Genomic DNA, 16,629 nt, shown 5'->3' on the forward strand with positions numbered 1-16,629 from the left:
GAGTTTTCAGTATTTCTCCACATAGAACATTGGAGAAACTAAAGGTCATCCTCTGCGTATACAAATTGCTATACCAGAAACTTTTCTTCAAGCCAAACTTTAGAGCAAGTTAGGGGCATCAATAGTTCCCTCATTTCTAAGTTTAGGTCCTAAATTCCAAAATTTGTAAGAGGTTGGAGTAAAATGATGAAAAGTTGAACATCTGGAATGGAATTCATGAAAATGATCAAGTCTTAGGCTTGTGCTCCTGCCTTTATTCAAAGCATCATCAAAGGAAACAGAGCAGCAGCAGCACCTAGCTGAATTCTAGATGGGATATAAATAAAATATATATAGAAGAAATCTAACAACAAGCTAAGTAAAGAATCCTTGCAGTGAGGTGTAATGCAACTTCATCACTTTATTCAAATCTTCAAAATAGTCTTTATTCTACATTTTTAGTATAAAAATTCCACAAGTTAAGTGCACCACAGTGTAGAGAGAGACATACAACGCTGAACTTCCATAACAGTCAATGGTACAGTCAAACATCACATGTACAGAACACACAATTTAGATGAACTGAAATTATAAGATAAAATAAAATAAAATCCAATTTCAGAAAACAAAAATCAAAACATTAAGGATCCCTGAAATATTCTTAAACCCTAATGAGATTTCACTGGACTCAAGTTATTTTGTAGTGAGACATTCACAATATGACCCTATTAACCCGGTCTAGGAATTCTGGCGAGCCGAATGAGTGGCTGCATCAGACACTCTGACAAAAAATGGTAACCAATTTTTGATCTGAAAACTCCTCTTAATTTAGCTCTAAACACATCAATCAAGCTTCTGAAATTCATCCTCCTCCTTGCCCCTCATATTTTAAACCAACTGCTGTTCACAGTACAGTTTGCACGATATCTTTGTTCAAACATAGCTCAGTTTTTCTGGCACCAAAGCAAATTTGGGTTAGGTTCGTGTATGCAGAGACAACCTATGAGGAGGGCCCAGAAGGCACCCTCCACTTTTGCCTGAGGAGATACGAAAGCAGAAGTAATGGGATCTGTGCTTGGGGCACAGAGAGGGTTTCAGAGGATCCTTGTGAAATACTAGTTAAAAGATGACAAGTGGGGAGAAGTGCGAGGAAAGAAGGAAATTAGTCTGACTGGCTTTCTGTCCTGCACCATTGATTCAATGGAGACTGGCGGGAGGAAATGAAGACTAGGGTTGGAGATGGGATGGGTGGGGCAAGGGATGGAAAGGAAAAGGCAGACAACTAATGCGTTCCATTTATAACAAGTAATATAAATCAAAGACTTAAAGGAGATTAAAGACCAATCAGAATAATTTGGCAACTTTAATTCTTAGGAAGATCAAAGTTCCCTCCAAACCTAATTTGATGTTTTATTACTAAAAGCAAAGACCAGTATGGTACAGTATTACTCCAGAGAAATTAAAGGAAAATCCTTAGGGCGGCTTCACCCACATTCATTTTATGAATGGATACCTCCCCTACCTCAAAATGCTTTAGGGAGGTACTGCTACCATTACATGGTTCCTTATTAAATTTGAAAAGTGCCTGAAAGTTTGGGCACCAGAAAGACACCCCAACAACATGTGTCTAAACTGCAACTTCAGGTTAATATGACTAAAGCAGTTACATTGTGAGAAGTGCTGAAGGTATGTGATGTCTTTCCCGGCACAAAGGTGGCCTTGGTTCCTCACCAGATGGTGTAGCCACCATCTGAACCACCCATGAAGAAGTTCCCCTTCCGCTGAGTTACGAGGACGTTGGCTCCCTGCATGACTGCAAGCTGAGCAGCATTGGGAGGGCATCCAGGAGGTGGAGGCTGAAAGGAAAGGACATGATAGAATGGGCACAGGGCAGCTAATATAAGCAAAGGGGACATAGGGGAAGCAGAGGCCTGTTGGGATGAGGCAATGTGCTAACCAGCTGCATTTTAAGGAGCTAGTTCTGCCATCAATTTGAGTTCTAAAGTAGGTCTATACTTTATGTGAACCCAAAGATACAAACAGGAAAGGGAGCCTACCACTCATTCAAAGGGTTCCAGCTCTAAGATGAAGCCTATGGCTACCTTCTGAACATGAACAGGCCAGACCAACAGTCATTTTGAGGGTGGGGAACCTCTGTCCTACCTCACATTCCCAAGACAGGGACAGGGTGCCAGTCCATGTATGAATCCCACACGGTCCCTACATGGTTTTTAATTTTTAATTTTTTTTTTTTTGAGACAGAGTCTTGCTCTTGTCGCCCAGGCTGGAGTGCAATGGTGGGATCTCGGCTCACTGCAACCTCCGCCTCCCAGGTTCAAGTGATTCTCCTGTCTTAGCCTCCCAAGTAGCTGGGATTACAGGTGCCCGCCACGACGCCCAGCTACTTTTTTTTCTTTTCTTTTTTTTTGAGACAGAGTCTGGCTCTGTTACCTAGGCTGGAGTGCAGTGGCGTGATCTCGGCTCACTGCCACCTCCACCTCCTGGGTTCAAGCCATTCTCTTGCCTCATCCTCCCAAGTAGCTGGGATTACAGGCGCCTGCCACCATGCCTGGCTAATTTTTGTATTTATAGTAGAGTCGGGGTTTCACCATGTTGGCCAGCCTGGTCTCGAACTCCTGACCTCAGGTGAGCCACCATGCTTGGCCCTTACATAGTGTTCGAATGAACTACTGGATAACTGAAGGCTCGCTAATGACACATATTCACTTCATCTCTAGCATGTAGTTACTGAGTAGTCATTTGGACTCTAAATCCCATGCACTGGGGAATTAAGTAGGAAAAAATGATAGCTAAAATTGTTAGTATCTTTCTAAAAGCTACTTACTAGGGATTATACATTCTACTTTTTTAATTATCAGGGTTCCTAGTGCAACACCATGCTGATGGCAAATATTGAGTAAATGCTTACGGAATGAATAAGGAGCATTACTAGACCAACCAGTTCAGTGTACCACAATGAACTGGAAAAGCAGCAAGCAGGACTCGATGGGCATGAAAACAAAAGAATCTGGTTAACTCAGCCCCCAGTGAGATGCTACTCACTTGCCACAGTTCTGCCCCCTCAAACACTTTCTGCCTGAGTACTGGATGTCAGTAGTTGCACCAACACTGGCAACTATCCTCCAGAAATGGTAAGAGAATGAATATGAAGTCATTTCATAAAGTTAAAATACACAAGGGCTGAGATTTTTCTGATGAGGTCATACTCACAGGAATGTTGCCAGCAGTAGCCCCAGCTCCAAATCTGGCACCTGCATCATACCCTCCTTCCACCAGCACTGTGGAGCCAGGTGGATAGATGGGACCGACTGGATAATAAGCCATGGGGATTGTGGAACCTAAAGGCCCAACAGCTACAGACTGGGGCATGGGAAGATACAGAGAGGCTCCAGGAAATGCGGCTGACATGGTGGGGACTGTGGCAGCCCCTGGGTGCACAAAGCTCGGACGATAGAGCTAGAAGAGGCAGAAGAGAGGGCAAAATGTTACTTTATGACATTCCTATTTGAGATCTCTTTAATGAGCTAATTCTTGATTCTCCTTGTGCAGGATATACTTTTTGTAAGATTATACAAGTTGCCTTTCCACTGGTCTTCAATATTCTCCTGGATCACTTCCTGCTATAGCTAATGTTGGGCTCACAGAACGCAAATTCATCTTCTGCACCTCAGCCTGTGCCAAGTAACACAAAATAATCAAATAACGCACTTTCAACTCCGACAAAAATTGCCAGATTATATAGTGTTTTAGATTACTCATGTGAGCATTTGTGAAGAGTAAATATGTGAAGTCAGATTTAGCTAAGGACTAAAGGACCACTCTAAGAGTATTCTCGGCTAGTTCAAATCTGGCAAACTGGAAGCACCTCTGAGTAGGCAGGTGGAGCATCAGTATAGGGTGGAGCCTGAGGAAGATGCAAGGTCTGAGGGTATACGGGATTCCCAGGAGGCTGCACAGGGTAGGTTGGCTGTGTTGGATATTGACCTGAAAGACAAGAAACAAATGCAGGTTGCCTACTACACAGAGCTACCAAAATGAGGCAGGTCATATCGGGTAGCTAACTCAGTGGGAGCAAGCAGCAGGGGATTTGCAAATAGCCTGCTCCAGAGGGCCTGATTTCTGGAACTAAGAAAATAATGCATTGTCTTTGCACCTTTAAAATGGAAGGTGCTGGATTCTGACGGGACAGGAAAGGCACTGCTCACTGCTCCTACTAACATACCAAAGTAAGGGGTTAAGTCTAGGTGGGCCCAAGTTCCCTCCGGAATGCAGGACAGGTCTGGGGTTCTGGCCTGCTGCTGTTCTGGCTTACCAAGGGTGCCTCTGCTCTAGGTAGTCTCCACAGCCTGTCTACAACCAGCCCAGACTTCGTGGGTAACAGTAGTTCTGATTTTCCTTACAGATTACTATTCAAGGTCGACTTCCAAACAAAGGGTGTGAATGATGGAAGTGAACCGTGAGACCAGGAAAAGGGTGCAGGGCTGAGGGGTGAGGAGGAATATCCTCACTGGAAACGCGGGGGATCAGGTTTGGTTTTTTTTTTTGTTCTGAGACGGAGTCTCGCTCTTTTGCCCAGGTTGGAGTGCAGTGGCGCGATCTCGGCTCACTGCAACCTCCGTCTCCTAGGTTCAAGCAATTCTCCTACCCCAGCCTACCGAGTAGCTGGGATTACAGGCGCCCGCCACCACGCCCAGCTAATTTCTGCATTTTTTAATAGAAACGGGGTTTCACCACGTTGGCCAGGCTGGTCTCGAACTCTTGACCTCAGGTGATCCGCCCGCCTCGGCCTCCCAAAGTGCTGGGATTACAGGCGTGAGGAACCTCGCCCGGCCTTTTTTTTTTTTCTTTCTATTCCTTTTTTACCCCCTCAACCTATTCCTGGGTTATGGGAATCATGTTCCGACAGACACACTGGTACAACCACAGAAAGAGGGAGAAGTTCTGATCCCGTCAGCGAAGGGCGAGGGGGTGCGAAGGGAAGGAGAAGAGACCTCACAGGCCCCGGCCCACGAACCAACTCCAGCAATTCACTAGTTAAGTTCGGCCCTGCCGGGGGTTCCGGAGCGCGGCGCCCCGCCTCCGCCGGCTCTCCATTGGCCTACGCGAATGCCTGCGCTAGCGCTCTATTTGCTCCTGCGGCTGCCCATCATGTCAAGCCCCCCCACCACCCGAGCCCGCAGCTCCAAACTGCGCCACAGAGTTTACGGAGGAAAGGGCCTGGAGGCAGCAAGCTGCCGTAATTTGAGTATGACGAAGGCGTCAGGCGCAGCGCCCTGGACTGCAGCCGGCCAAGGAGCATGGCGCAGCCCACCCCAAACCTGGCGTTTGGTGACCCTGGGCTCCGGATCCGCTCACTCTGGGCCAGCAGTACTCCCCCCGACGGCCTCTGCCACCCTCGGTCCTTGCCTTTGCTGTTCATGGTGGCTGCGGGTCCGGTTCGTCTCGGCGTCGCGGACGGTTATTTTTTTCGTCCTCTTCCTGTTCGGGGCTACTTCCGTGTCACGTGATGGTCCGTCCGCCTAGCGTCACCCGACGCCCGAGTGGCGCTGCCGCCGGAAGCTCCGCCCCTGCTCGGGGCCTCCAGTCGGCCGCGGGAGGGTCCGCGCGGTCCCGCCCACTCGCCTTGGCCCCACCCCCTGCTCGTTCCTGTCCTCCACCCCCTACCGGTGTCCCTCAGCTGGAGAAAAAACAAACGCAGGTATTGTCTGGAAATAGGATCTTTTCTCTGTGGGACGCTCGGCGGCAGAACGATGCAAGCATTCCCCGGAACCTTTTTCCACCTACAAGCATTCACTCAAGGTCACCTCACCTTGGCAACCTTCCACGAGGGGCTTAGATTTCTGCAAATGTGTCGCACTGCCTGAAATCGGCTCCCCACACCTTAGTTTATCGTGCGTCCCTCCCCACCAAGCCCAACTTAAGCTTCAGCTCTGTTAAAATTTATTTTGCCAGCTCACATGTATCCTTTCCTGAATGAGACCTGCACCGGAGTCTTCGCCGCCCTGTCTGCTCCAGGACAGTCGTTGCCTTTCTCACGTACAGGAAGGAGTTATGTTTTCCGTGCCGTACGCAACACCTGGCACTGAAACTGACATACCTGCACTACCCATGGAGTGCTTGTGGCCCTGCCCTTTTTTAGCACCTGTTGCAGGTGACCTGTATGGTACCTCTATTTTTCTCTGTGCATGGCTTTTCTTTCTAACTTAATTATCCTTCAGGGCAAAGATGGCATCCTTTAGGGCAGCGATTAAGTGTTTTCCTTTCTTTTCTTTTTTTCTTTTTTTTTTTGAGACGGAGTCTTCCTCTCTTGCCCAGGCTAGGGTGCAGTGGCATGATCTCGGTTCACTGCAACCTCCGCCTCCCGGGTTCAAGCAATTCTCCTGCCTCAGCCTCCCGAATAGCTGGGATTACAGGCGCCCGCCACCACGCCCGGCAAATTTTGTATTTTTTAGTAGAGACGGGGTTTCACCATGTTGGCCAGGCTGGTCTCAAACTCCTGACCTCAGGTGATCCACCTGCCTCGGCCTCCCAAGGTGCTGGGATTACAGGCGTGAGCCACCGCGCCGAGCCTTATTTTTATTTATTTATTTATTTATTTATTTATTTATTGAGACAGAGGCTTGCTCCGTCGCCAGGCTGGAGTGCAGTGGCGCGATCTCGGCTCACTGCAACCTCCGCCTCTAGGGTTCTAAGCGATTCTCCTGCCTCAGCCTCCCGACTAGCTGGAATTACAGGCACGTGCTATTCATTTTTTAATACAGAGATGGGGTTTCGCTGTGTTGGCCAGGCTGGTCTTGAATTTACAGCCTCAAGTGATCTTTCCACCTCCATTGTCCAATGATTAAAGGGTTAACTCTTAAGACCCAGGAACTCTCCTGGGCCTACCTCCTGCTCATGTAAGCTGCCCTCAGCTTGGTCAGGCCTACTTTACAGGTTGTTGGGTATTTTGCTTGTCACAGTGGGACCTGGGCATTGGGAAAACCAGGGCAGAGCCAAATGAGATTACTAACAACAATGAAAGAGTTGCAGGCCAGTGCTTTCTCTGGCAGGTGGAATTAAGAAGTAAATGGTGGCTGGATGCAACAGCTCACACCTGTAATCCCAACACTTTGGGCAGCCTAGGCAGGAGGATCGCTTGAGCCAGGAGTTCAGAACCAGCCTAGGCAACATAGTGAGACTTCATCTCTACAAAAAAAAGTAGTAGTAACTAGCTACCTTCATGGACAGGATCGAACTTTGGCATTGTCTTCATTCTTGTAGATTCCCCAGTGAGATGAAGATGTTTATTTGGTCATTTATCAAACATTCTTTCTTACATTAACAAATATTTTTTGAGCACCTATTGTGTGCCAGGCCCTGTGACAGGCACTAGGGAAATAATAACGAAGAGACAGGCACAGTCCATACTCTTATGGAATTTATGGTCTACCTAATGGGAGAGACATAAAAGTGAACATATAATATGATTAGTGCTGACATAAAGACAGCATGGAGTGTTAGGAGAACACGTAGGTGAGGCACCTACTCTATTCTGATGTAGTCAAGGAAGGTTTCCTGATGCAAGTGATGTTTGAGATGAGATCTGAAGGGTGAGAGCAAGTTAAGCAAGTGAGGTGGGTTCCTGGAACAGGGAACTGCTTATGCAAAGGCCTAGAGGTGAGAAGGGTTATAGAGGGGGAGGGCATGAAACAGTTTGGTGTAGCCAGAGCATACTGGTAAGGGGACTGATAAGAGATGACGCTGAAGATCCGGGCGCAGTGGCTCATGCCTGTAATCCCAGCACTGTGGGAGGCCAAGGCGGGCAGATGACTTGAGGTCAGGAGTTCGAGACCAGCCTGGCCAACATGGGGAAACCTCGTCTCTACTAAAAACACAAAAATTAGCCGGGCATGGTGGTGTGTGTCTGTAATCCCAGCTACTAGGGAGGCTGAGGCAGGAGAATCGCATGAACCTGGGAGGCAGAAGTTGCAGTGAGCCGAGATTGTGCCATTGCACTCCAGCCTGGGTGACTGAGCGAGATTCTGTCTCAAAAAAAAAAAAAAAAAAAAAAAAAAGACGCTGAAGAACTGTGAGCCAGACCTTGCAGGGACGCCTTAGAGCCCATGTAAGATCCCACGTGAAGATACTGGATTCTATGTTAAAGGCACTAGTTAGCCACTGAAGAATGTTAAGCAGGAAAGTGATATGATCTTGTTTTTGTTTGATTGATTGATTGATTGATTGATTGAGACAGGGTCTTGCTCTGTCACCCAAGCTGGAGTGCAGTGGTGCAATCACAGCTCACGGCAACGTTGAACTCCTGGTCTCAGTTCATCCTCTCACCTCAGCCTCCCGAGTAGCTGGGACAGTGGGTGCTTGCCACCATGCCTGGCTAATTTTAAATTTTTTATAGAGACAGAGTCTCACTTTGTTGCCTAGAGTAGTCTAGAACTCCTGGCCTCAAGCAGTCCTCCTGTCTCGGCCTCCCAAACTATTGGGATGACAGGCATGAGCCACTGCTCCTGGCTTGTGTTTTTATTTTAGAAAAATGCTTCTGGGCCAGGCACAGTGGCTCATGCCTGTAATCCCAACAATTTGGGAATCCAAGGCGGGAGGAATGTTTGAGCCCAAGAGTTCAAGACCAGCCTATGCAACATGGTGAAACCCCATCTCGGCAAGAAATTTCTAAAAAATTATCCAGGCATAGAGGCACGCACCTGTGATCCCAGCCACTCGAGGGGTTGAGATGGGAGGACTGCTTGAGCCTGGGAGGTCAAGGCTGCAGTGAGTCATGGTCACACCACTGTACTCTGCCAGCCTCGGCGATAGAGGCTATCTCAAAAAAATAAAAGAAAAGGAAAAATCCCTCTGGTGGCGAAAGAATATAGAATAGGTTAGAGAAAGGGCAAGAGTGGAGGTATGTCTGAGATACCACTAGAATCAAATTTAGTCATTTAGGTGTGATGATGGCAGACTGGCCTAGGGAAGAGGCAGTACGGTAGAGAGAAATGGGGGGATTCCAGAAATATTCAGGAAGCAGAAACAACTGGACTAGTTCCAGGACTAATGTCAGGGAGAAAAACTCTACAAAGTCAAAACTCCATATAGTAAAATGACAAATTGGAAAAATATATTTGTAATGTACATCACAAAGGGCTAATCTTCCTGCATGTGAAGAACTCTTAGACCTCAGTAAGAATATGATCAACCATTAGAAAAAAATGGCAAATGACATTTACAGACAGACAGTTCACAGAAGAGGAAAAACAAATGACTCCCTAACACATGAAATGATGTTCAGCCTGGGTCCTAATCAGAAGGCAGATTAAACCCCACAGATATCATTATCAGATTGGCGAAAATCCAAACATTTGCTAACATTACTCTATTTGCAGGGCTGTGGATAAGCAGGCATTCTAATTTATTGTTGATGGGGGTGAAAATTGGTACAAATCCTATAAGGTTAATTTGGCAATATCCATCAAACTTGGAAACATACCATTCCCACTAATGGGAGTGATTCTACAGATATATTTGCACTCACAAGAAATGTATGTATAAGGCTATTCATTGCAGCTTTTCTGTAACAGCAAAAGATTAGAAATAACCCATATTTCTATCAATAGGAAACAGAAAAAATAAATCTTGATACATCCATACAATAAAATACTATGTGGCTGCAACAGAGAATGAGAAAGTACTCCAAGGTGTTCTTTAAATAAAAAAGGGAAAGATTCAAAACCATATATTTAGTGTGATACATTTTATTTATTTTATTTTATTTTTTATTTTATTTTGAGACAGAGTCGCACTCTTGTCACCCAGGCTGGAATGCAGTGGCATGATCTCAGCTCACTGCAACCTCCGCCTCCCAGGTTCAAGTGATTCTTGTGCCTGAGCCTCCCAAGTAGCTGGGATTACAGGTGTGCACCACCATGCCTGGCTAGTTTTTGTATTTCCAGTACAGGTGGGGTTTTGCCATGTTGGCCAGGTTGGTCTTGAACTCCTGGCCTCAAGAGATCCACCCGCCTCGGCCTCCCAAAGTGCTGGGATTACAGGCGTGAGCCACCGCACCTGGCCAATATGATACTTTTTATGTCAAAGAGCAGGGAAACCAAGAATATTCATTAGAATTTGAGTAAAGAATTCTGGAAGGATACACAAAATACCTATAAAAGTGGTTACATAAGGGGGAGAGGGAGTGGAGGATGTGAGACAAAAGTGGAAGTGACTTTCTACTATATACTTTTTATATGTTTAAAAACATTTGAACCTATAATCCAAGCACTTTGGGAGGCCAAGGCAGGAGGATCGCTTGAGGCCAGGAGTTCGAGACCAGCCTGGCAACATAATGATACCCCATCTCCACACACACAAAAATACATCAATTAGCCTGGTGTGGTGGCACATACCTATAGTCCCAACTACTTGGAAGGCTGAGGTGGGAGGATCACTTGAGTCCAAGAGTTTGAGGCTGCAGTGAAGATAATGGCACCACTGGGTTCCCGCCTGAATGACAAAGCAAGATCCTGTCTCAAAAACAAAAAAAAATTGAGGCTGGGCGCAGTGGCTCACGCCTGTAATCCCAGCACTTTGGGAGGCCAAGGCAGGCAGATCACCTGAGGTCAGGAGTTTGAGACCAGCCTAGCCAAAATGGCGAAACCTCGTCTCTACTAGAAATACAAAAATTAGCCAGGTGTGGTGGCACGTGCCTGTAATCCCAGCTACTTGGGAGCCTGAGGCAGGAGAATCGCTTGAATCTGCAACAGAGGTTGCAAAGAGCCGAGATCAAGCCACTGCACTACAGCTTGGACGATGCTCAAAAAAAAAAAAAAAAAGTTGAACCATGTGAATGCTTACCTAGTCAAAAAATTAAAACGATGTTGGCTTCGCTGTTACAATGGCTAATATTAAGACTGGACAGGGCGCAGTGGCTCACACCTGTAATCCCAGCACTTTGAGAGGATCACTTGAGCTCAGGAGTTCAAGACTAGCCTGGGCAACATGGTGAGACCCCATCTCTGTTTAAATTTTAAAAAATAAAAATAAATAAAAGAAGACTGACCACATCAAGTGTTGGAGAGGACGTGGAGGAACTGGAATTCTCACGCACTTCTGGTTAAAATCTTAAATGGTGCAGCCTCTGTCAGGGCAAACTGCTGGTCACAATAAGAAAGAAAATGGTGCAACCACTTTGGAAAACAGTTTGGCAGGATCTTTAGAAGTTAAACATCCATATACCATATGATCTAGCCATTCCACTTCTAGGTATTTACCCAAGAGAAAAGAAAGCACATGGGTACACAAGGACTTATACGTGGATATTTATAGCAGCTTTATTTGTCATATCTAAAAATCAGAAGCAATGAAAGTGTCTACCAACAGGTAAATGGATAAACAAATTTAATGCCATACAGTAGAAGGGAATAAAGTATGGATCCACAAAACAACATGGATAATCTATGCTCAGTAAAGGAAGCAGATTTTTAAAATAAGAATACATACTATAGAATTTTTTTTTTTTTTTAGATACAGGGTCTTGTTATATTGCCCAGGCTGGAGTGCATAGGCATGCTCATAGTTCGTTGCAGCCTTGAACTGGGCTGAAGGAATACTCCCACCTCAGCCTCTCAAGTAGCTGGAACTACAGGCATGTGTCACTGTGCCTGTTGGATTCCATTTATATACAATTCTAGGAATACAAACTATAGTGATAAGGAGCAGATCAATGGTTGCTGTGAAGGGAAGCAGAAGGGGAAGGAAGGAGATGGTAAATGGAATGTAGGAAAGTTCTGGGACTGATGAATATAGACTCATTGCCTTGATTGTGATGATGGTTTCATGGGTGTGCCTTTTTTTTTTTTTTTTTTTTTTTTGAGATAGAGTCTCGCTTCGTTGCCAGGCTGGAGTACAGTGGCGCAATCTCAGCTCAATGCAACCTCCACCTCCCGGATTCAAGCGATTCTTCTGCCTGCCTCAGCCTCCTGAGTAGCTGGGATTACAGGCGCCCGACACCATGCCTGGCTAATTTTTGTATTTTTAGTAGAGGTGGGCTTTCACCATGTTGACCAGGCTGCTCTCGAACTCCTGATCTCAGGTGATCTGCCTGCCTCGGCCTCCCAAAGTGCTGGGATTACAGATGTGAGCCACCGCGCCCAGCTGGGTGTATAGTTTATTTTGTTCATTTATTTATTTGAGACGGAGTCTCACTCTGTTGCCCAGGCTGGAGTGCAGTGGCGCGATCTCGGCTCACTGCAACTTCCACCTCATGGGTTCACGCCATTCTCCCGCCTCTGCCTCCCGAGTAGCTGGGACTACAGGTGCCCGCCACCACGCCCGGCTAATTTTTTGTATTTTTTATTAGAGATGGGGTTTCACCGTGTTAGCCAGGATGGTCTCGATCTCCTGACCTCGTGATCTGCCCACCTTGCTCTCCCAAAGTGCTGGGATTACTGGCGTGAGCCACTGCACCCGGCCGGCTGGGTGTATATTTTAAACATGAGCAATTTATGTCAACTAACAATACCTCAATAAGGCTGTTTTTTTTTTTTAAATAATAATAATAATGTTGGGGTGAGGAAAAGGGAAAACCCAAGGATGATGGCTAATGAATTTTTTTGTTTGTTTGTTTTTTGAGAGGGAGTCTTGCTCTGTCGCCCAGGCTGGAGTGCAGTGACATGATCTCTACCCACTGCAACCTCCACCTCCTAGGTTCAAGTGATTCTCCTGCCTCAGCCTCCCAAGTAGCTGGGACTATAGGTCTCACCACAACACTGGTTAATTTTTGTATTTTTAGTAGAGACAGGGTTTCACCATGTTGGTCAGTCTGGTCTCAACTCCTGACCTCAAGTGATCAGCCCACCTTAGTCTCTCATATTTTTGGGATTACAGGCTGAGCCACTGTGCCCAGGCTTTTATTTTTTTATTTTCATTTTTTTTGAGACAGGGTCTCACTTTGTCACCCAAGCTAGAATGCAGTGACACGATCATGGTTCATTGCAGCCTTGCTCTCAGAAGCTCAGGCCATCCTCCTGCCTCAGCCTCCTGAGTAGCTGGGATTACAGGCGCATGCCACCATGACCAGCTAATTTCTGTATTTTTTGTAGAGATGGGGTGTCGCCGTGTTGCTCAGGCTGGCCTCAAACTCCTGGGCTAAGGGATTAGCCTGCCTCGGCCTCCCAAAGTGTCGCGATTACAGGTGTGAGCCACTGTGCCCGGTCGACAGCTAATGAATCTTAATGTGCCTTGGGCAAGACAGATGCTAAAAGGAAAATTACAGCAGCACTTGGTAAGTGCCACACTGGAGATGGGTAAGCTGTGATGTGAGGACTCACAGAATGATAGTGACTCTTCCTGCTGGGCCCCCTAGTCCAGGGGTGTCCAATCTTTTGGCTTCCCTGAGCCAAGTTGTAAGAATTGTCTTGGGCCACACATAAAATACACTAACACTAACGATAGTTGATGAGCTAAAAACAAAACAAAAAAAATCACCAAAAAAATCTCATAATGTTTTAAGAAAGTTTACGAATTTGTGTTGGGCTGCATTCAAAGCCATCCTGGGCCACATGTGGTCTGCAAGCCGAGGGTTGGACAAGCTTACCCTAGTCCCAGTTAATTAGGTTGACTATAGTTGTTTATGTACCTTTATTCAACACCTACTGCGTGTTGTGCTCTTCACTCATGTAACCAGAAGAACAAAACAACCTATTTCCCAGCCCAAAGAAGGAGTTGGAGCTTTGTGAAAGAATCCAGTCTCTCTCTGAAGCAACTTTTTTTTTTTTTTTTTTTTTTTTTGAGACGGAGTCTCACTCTGTCACCCAGGCTGGAGTGCAGTGGTGCAATCTTGGCTCACTGCAACCTCCACCTCCTGGGTTCAAGCGATTCTCCTGCCTCAGCCTCCCGAGTAGCTGGGATTACAGATGCATCCCACCATGCCCGGCTAATTTTTGTATTTTTAGCAGAGATGGGGTTCACCATGTTGGCCAGGCTGGTTTTGAACTCCTGGCCTCAAGTGATCCGCCCACCTTGGCCTCCCAAAGTGCGGGGATTACAGATGTGAGCCACTGTACCCAGCCTCTTTGAAGCAACTTTTTCAAAGCTTTATCTAGTCCTTGTGTAACTAAGGGAACAGCTATTATAAGATATATGGCTTAGGCCGGGCACAGTGGCTCACGCCTGTAATCCCAGCACTTTGGGAGGCTGAGGCGGGCAGATCACTTGAGGTCAGGAGTTTGAGACCAGCCTGGCCAACATGGTGAAACCCCGCCTCTACCAAAAATACAAAAAGTAGCCGGGTGTGGTGCCATGCACCTGTAATCCCAGCTATCTGGGAGGCTGAGGCAGGAGAATCGCTTGAACCTGGGAGGCGGAGGTTGCAGTGAGCAGAGATCATGCCATGCCAGTGCACTCCAGACTGTGCAACAGAGTGAGAATACATCTCAAAAAAAGAGAAAAAAAGCACCCTCATTTCTTATTCCTGGCAAGCCTTGTAGGAGAGTCACTAACACTGCTCTGCATAATAAATGTAAAACAGTTAGCCAAGCATGGTGGCACAGGCCTGTAGTCCCAGCTACTAGGGTGGCTGAGGTAAGGATTGCATGAACTCAGGAGTGCAAGGCTGCAGTGAGCTATAATCGCATGACTGCACTCCAGCCTGGGTGACAAGTGAAACCCTGACTCTAAAAAAATTAAACATTAAAAAAGGTAAAAAAAAAAAAAAAAAAAGGCCAAGCACAGTGGCTCATATCTGTAATGTCAACATTTTAGGAGGCTGGGGCAGGAGGATTGCTTGAGGCCAGTAGTTTGAGACCAAAGGTTACCCAGGGCACTCAGAAGAGCAGAGCTTCATCTGTGTCTTAGTCGGACTGGAGGGGATACCAGCCTCCCCAAGACAGTCCTACTTAGAGGGACTATATGCCAAAGCTCATTCACACAAGGCTGCTGTGCCACCTTCTCCCTGTTGCAGTGGGCCCCACGCACATACACACTCACTGACTCACTCTCACCCCTCTAGCCTTAAATCCAGAATCTAGACTGAATATGGACTGAATGGGTCAGATTTGGGGAAATGTGTTTCTGGGGACAGCTGAGGGACCAGAGAGAGGCAGCGCCTGGGGCTTCCCAGGAAGGAATGGAGGGTTGAAGATGTTCCTAGTGAGGGAAGCAGACCTGAGGACAGGGAGCCAGGGTAGACTGGACACTCCCTAATAAAGGTTAAACTTCTTGGCAGCTTTTCACTTAGATGATAGGGAAAGTTAAAACCAAAGTTTAGCTGGGCATGGTGGTGGGCACCTGTGGTCCCAGCTACTCGAGAGGCTGAGGCAAGAGGGTCGCTTGAGCCTAAGAGGTCAAGGCTGCAGTGAGCCGCAGTCATGCCACTGCACTCCAGCCCAGGTGACAGAGCAAGACCCTGTCTCAAAACAAACATGGCGAAACCCCGTCTCTACTAAAAACAGAAAAAATTAGCCGGGTGTGGTGGCGCATTCCTATAATCCCAGCTACTCGGGAGCCTGAGGCACGAGAACTGCTTGAACCTGGGAGTTGGAGGTTGCAGTGAGCAGAGATCGCGCCACTGCACTCCAGCCTGGGCGACAGAGTGAGACTGTCTCAAAAAACAAAAACCCACAAAGTTTTAATACTTTCCACTATTGTAATTCTCTTTAGTTGTTCCCCCCCCGCCCCACACTTTAGTAAAGAACAACCTTGTGGAGTCATGATGCAAAGAATTCACACCTGTGTCCCACTGTGAATATAGGGGCCTTTCATGTAGAGGAACCACACCAGGAGTTCTAAGCTGTGACCAACAGGCAAGTGAGTGGCCCAAGGCAGAATGGAAGAGTGTGTCAAGCAGAAGACTCGAGGGAAAGGCATGAGACAAACCTTGCCTCCCATCCCGCTTCTTCAAATATACTCAAGAAAAATAACCCTTAAAATGGAGGAAAATGCTGACACCTGGATTTTATATACATTATCTCACTTAACACAAAAACCTCAAGAGTAGGCATTAGCCCCATTTTACAAATAAGGAAATGATGGCTTAAAGAGGCTAATTTGCCCAACATTATATACCAGTAAGTGACCATGCCCAGATCTCAACCTGTATCTGTGGGTCTGACCTGATCACAACATCTCCCACTTTTTCCTATGGAAGTGGAGGTGCCTGTAGACATTGGCAGTCACAGCAGTCCATATGCTGCCTGTCAATAGCTGGGACATTTGTTATTTTCTATTCTACAGAAATTTGTATTGTTTAGTGCTTTCAAGCTTATATTGCTTTTGTATTCCACAGAAATAATAAAGATATTAAAAAAGGAAAATAAATCAGTGGTTCAGAGAACAGAATGAAATACCTGTTATCTTGGAAATGGTGGGTTTTACCATCCAGAGGACTTAGTAAGACAGAATATTAAGAATACGGGATGTGGGCCTGGCACGGTGGCTCACGCCTGTAATTCTAGCACTTTGGGAGGCTGAGGTGGGCACATCACCCACCTGAGGTCAGGAGTTCGAGACCAGCCTGGGCAACATGGTAAAATCCCATCTCTACTAAAAATACAAAATTAGCCGAGTATGGTGGCTCATGCCTATAATCTCAGCTACTTGGGAGGCTGAGGCAGGAGAATCCCAGCTACTCAAGAGGCTGAAGCAAGA

At 46.6% G+C, this 16,629-nt stretch overlaps 1 protein-coding gene across 2 annotated transcripts; it reads right to left on the bottom strand.

Annotated features, from left to right (window-relative positions):
* Positions 1 to 375: 375 nt before the first annotated feature.
* On the bottom strand, positions 376 to 6,023 carry DAZAP2 (DAZ associated protein 2). Of its 2 annotated transcripts, none has more exons than XM_012508399.2 (4): positions 5,407 to 6,023; positions 3,866 to 3,984; positions 3,288 to 3,456; positions 376 to 1,835 (listed from the first exon to the last, which is right to left on the bottom strand). In XM_012508399.2, the coding sequence occupies exons 1-4, from the start codon at positions 5,417 to 5,419 to the stop codon at positions 1,513 to 1,515; spliced, it is 624 nt and encodes a 207-aa protein (XP_012363853.1). In that variant the 5' UTR covers positions 5,420 to 6,023; the 3' UTR covers positions 376 to 1,512. The 2 variants fall into 2 exon arrangements, with proteins under 2 accessions (XP_012363853.1, XP_004088659.1); XM_004088611.3 differs by having other exon boundaries at positions 3,211 to 3,456.
* Between the last annotated feature and the right edge of the window lie 10,606 nt (positions 6,024 to 16,629).

Source organism: Nomascus leucogenys, chromosome 8, assembly GCF_006542625.1.
Source record: "Nomascus leucogenys isolate Asia chromosome 8, Asia_NLE_v1, whole genome shotgun sequence".
NCBI classification, from domain to species: domain Eukaryota; kingdom Metazoa; phylum Chordata; class Mammalia; order Primates; family Hylobatidae; genus Nomascus; species Nomascus leucogenys.

Bases quoted from the DNA above. Each gene is read 5' to 3' on its own strand.
- DAZAP2 (XM_012508399.2), bottom strand. The intron at 3,457-3,865 runs GTGCTTCCAGTT...TGCCTCTTCTAG, and splicing joins CTCCACCTGCCTACTCAGAG to CTCTATCGTCCGAGCTTTGT. The intron at 1,836-3,287 runs GCTCCACAGTGC...CTTTCCTTTCAG, and splicing joins CGGTCCCATCTATCCACCTG to CCTCCACCTCCTGGATGCCC.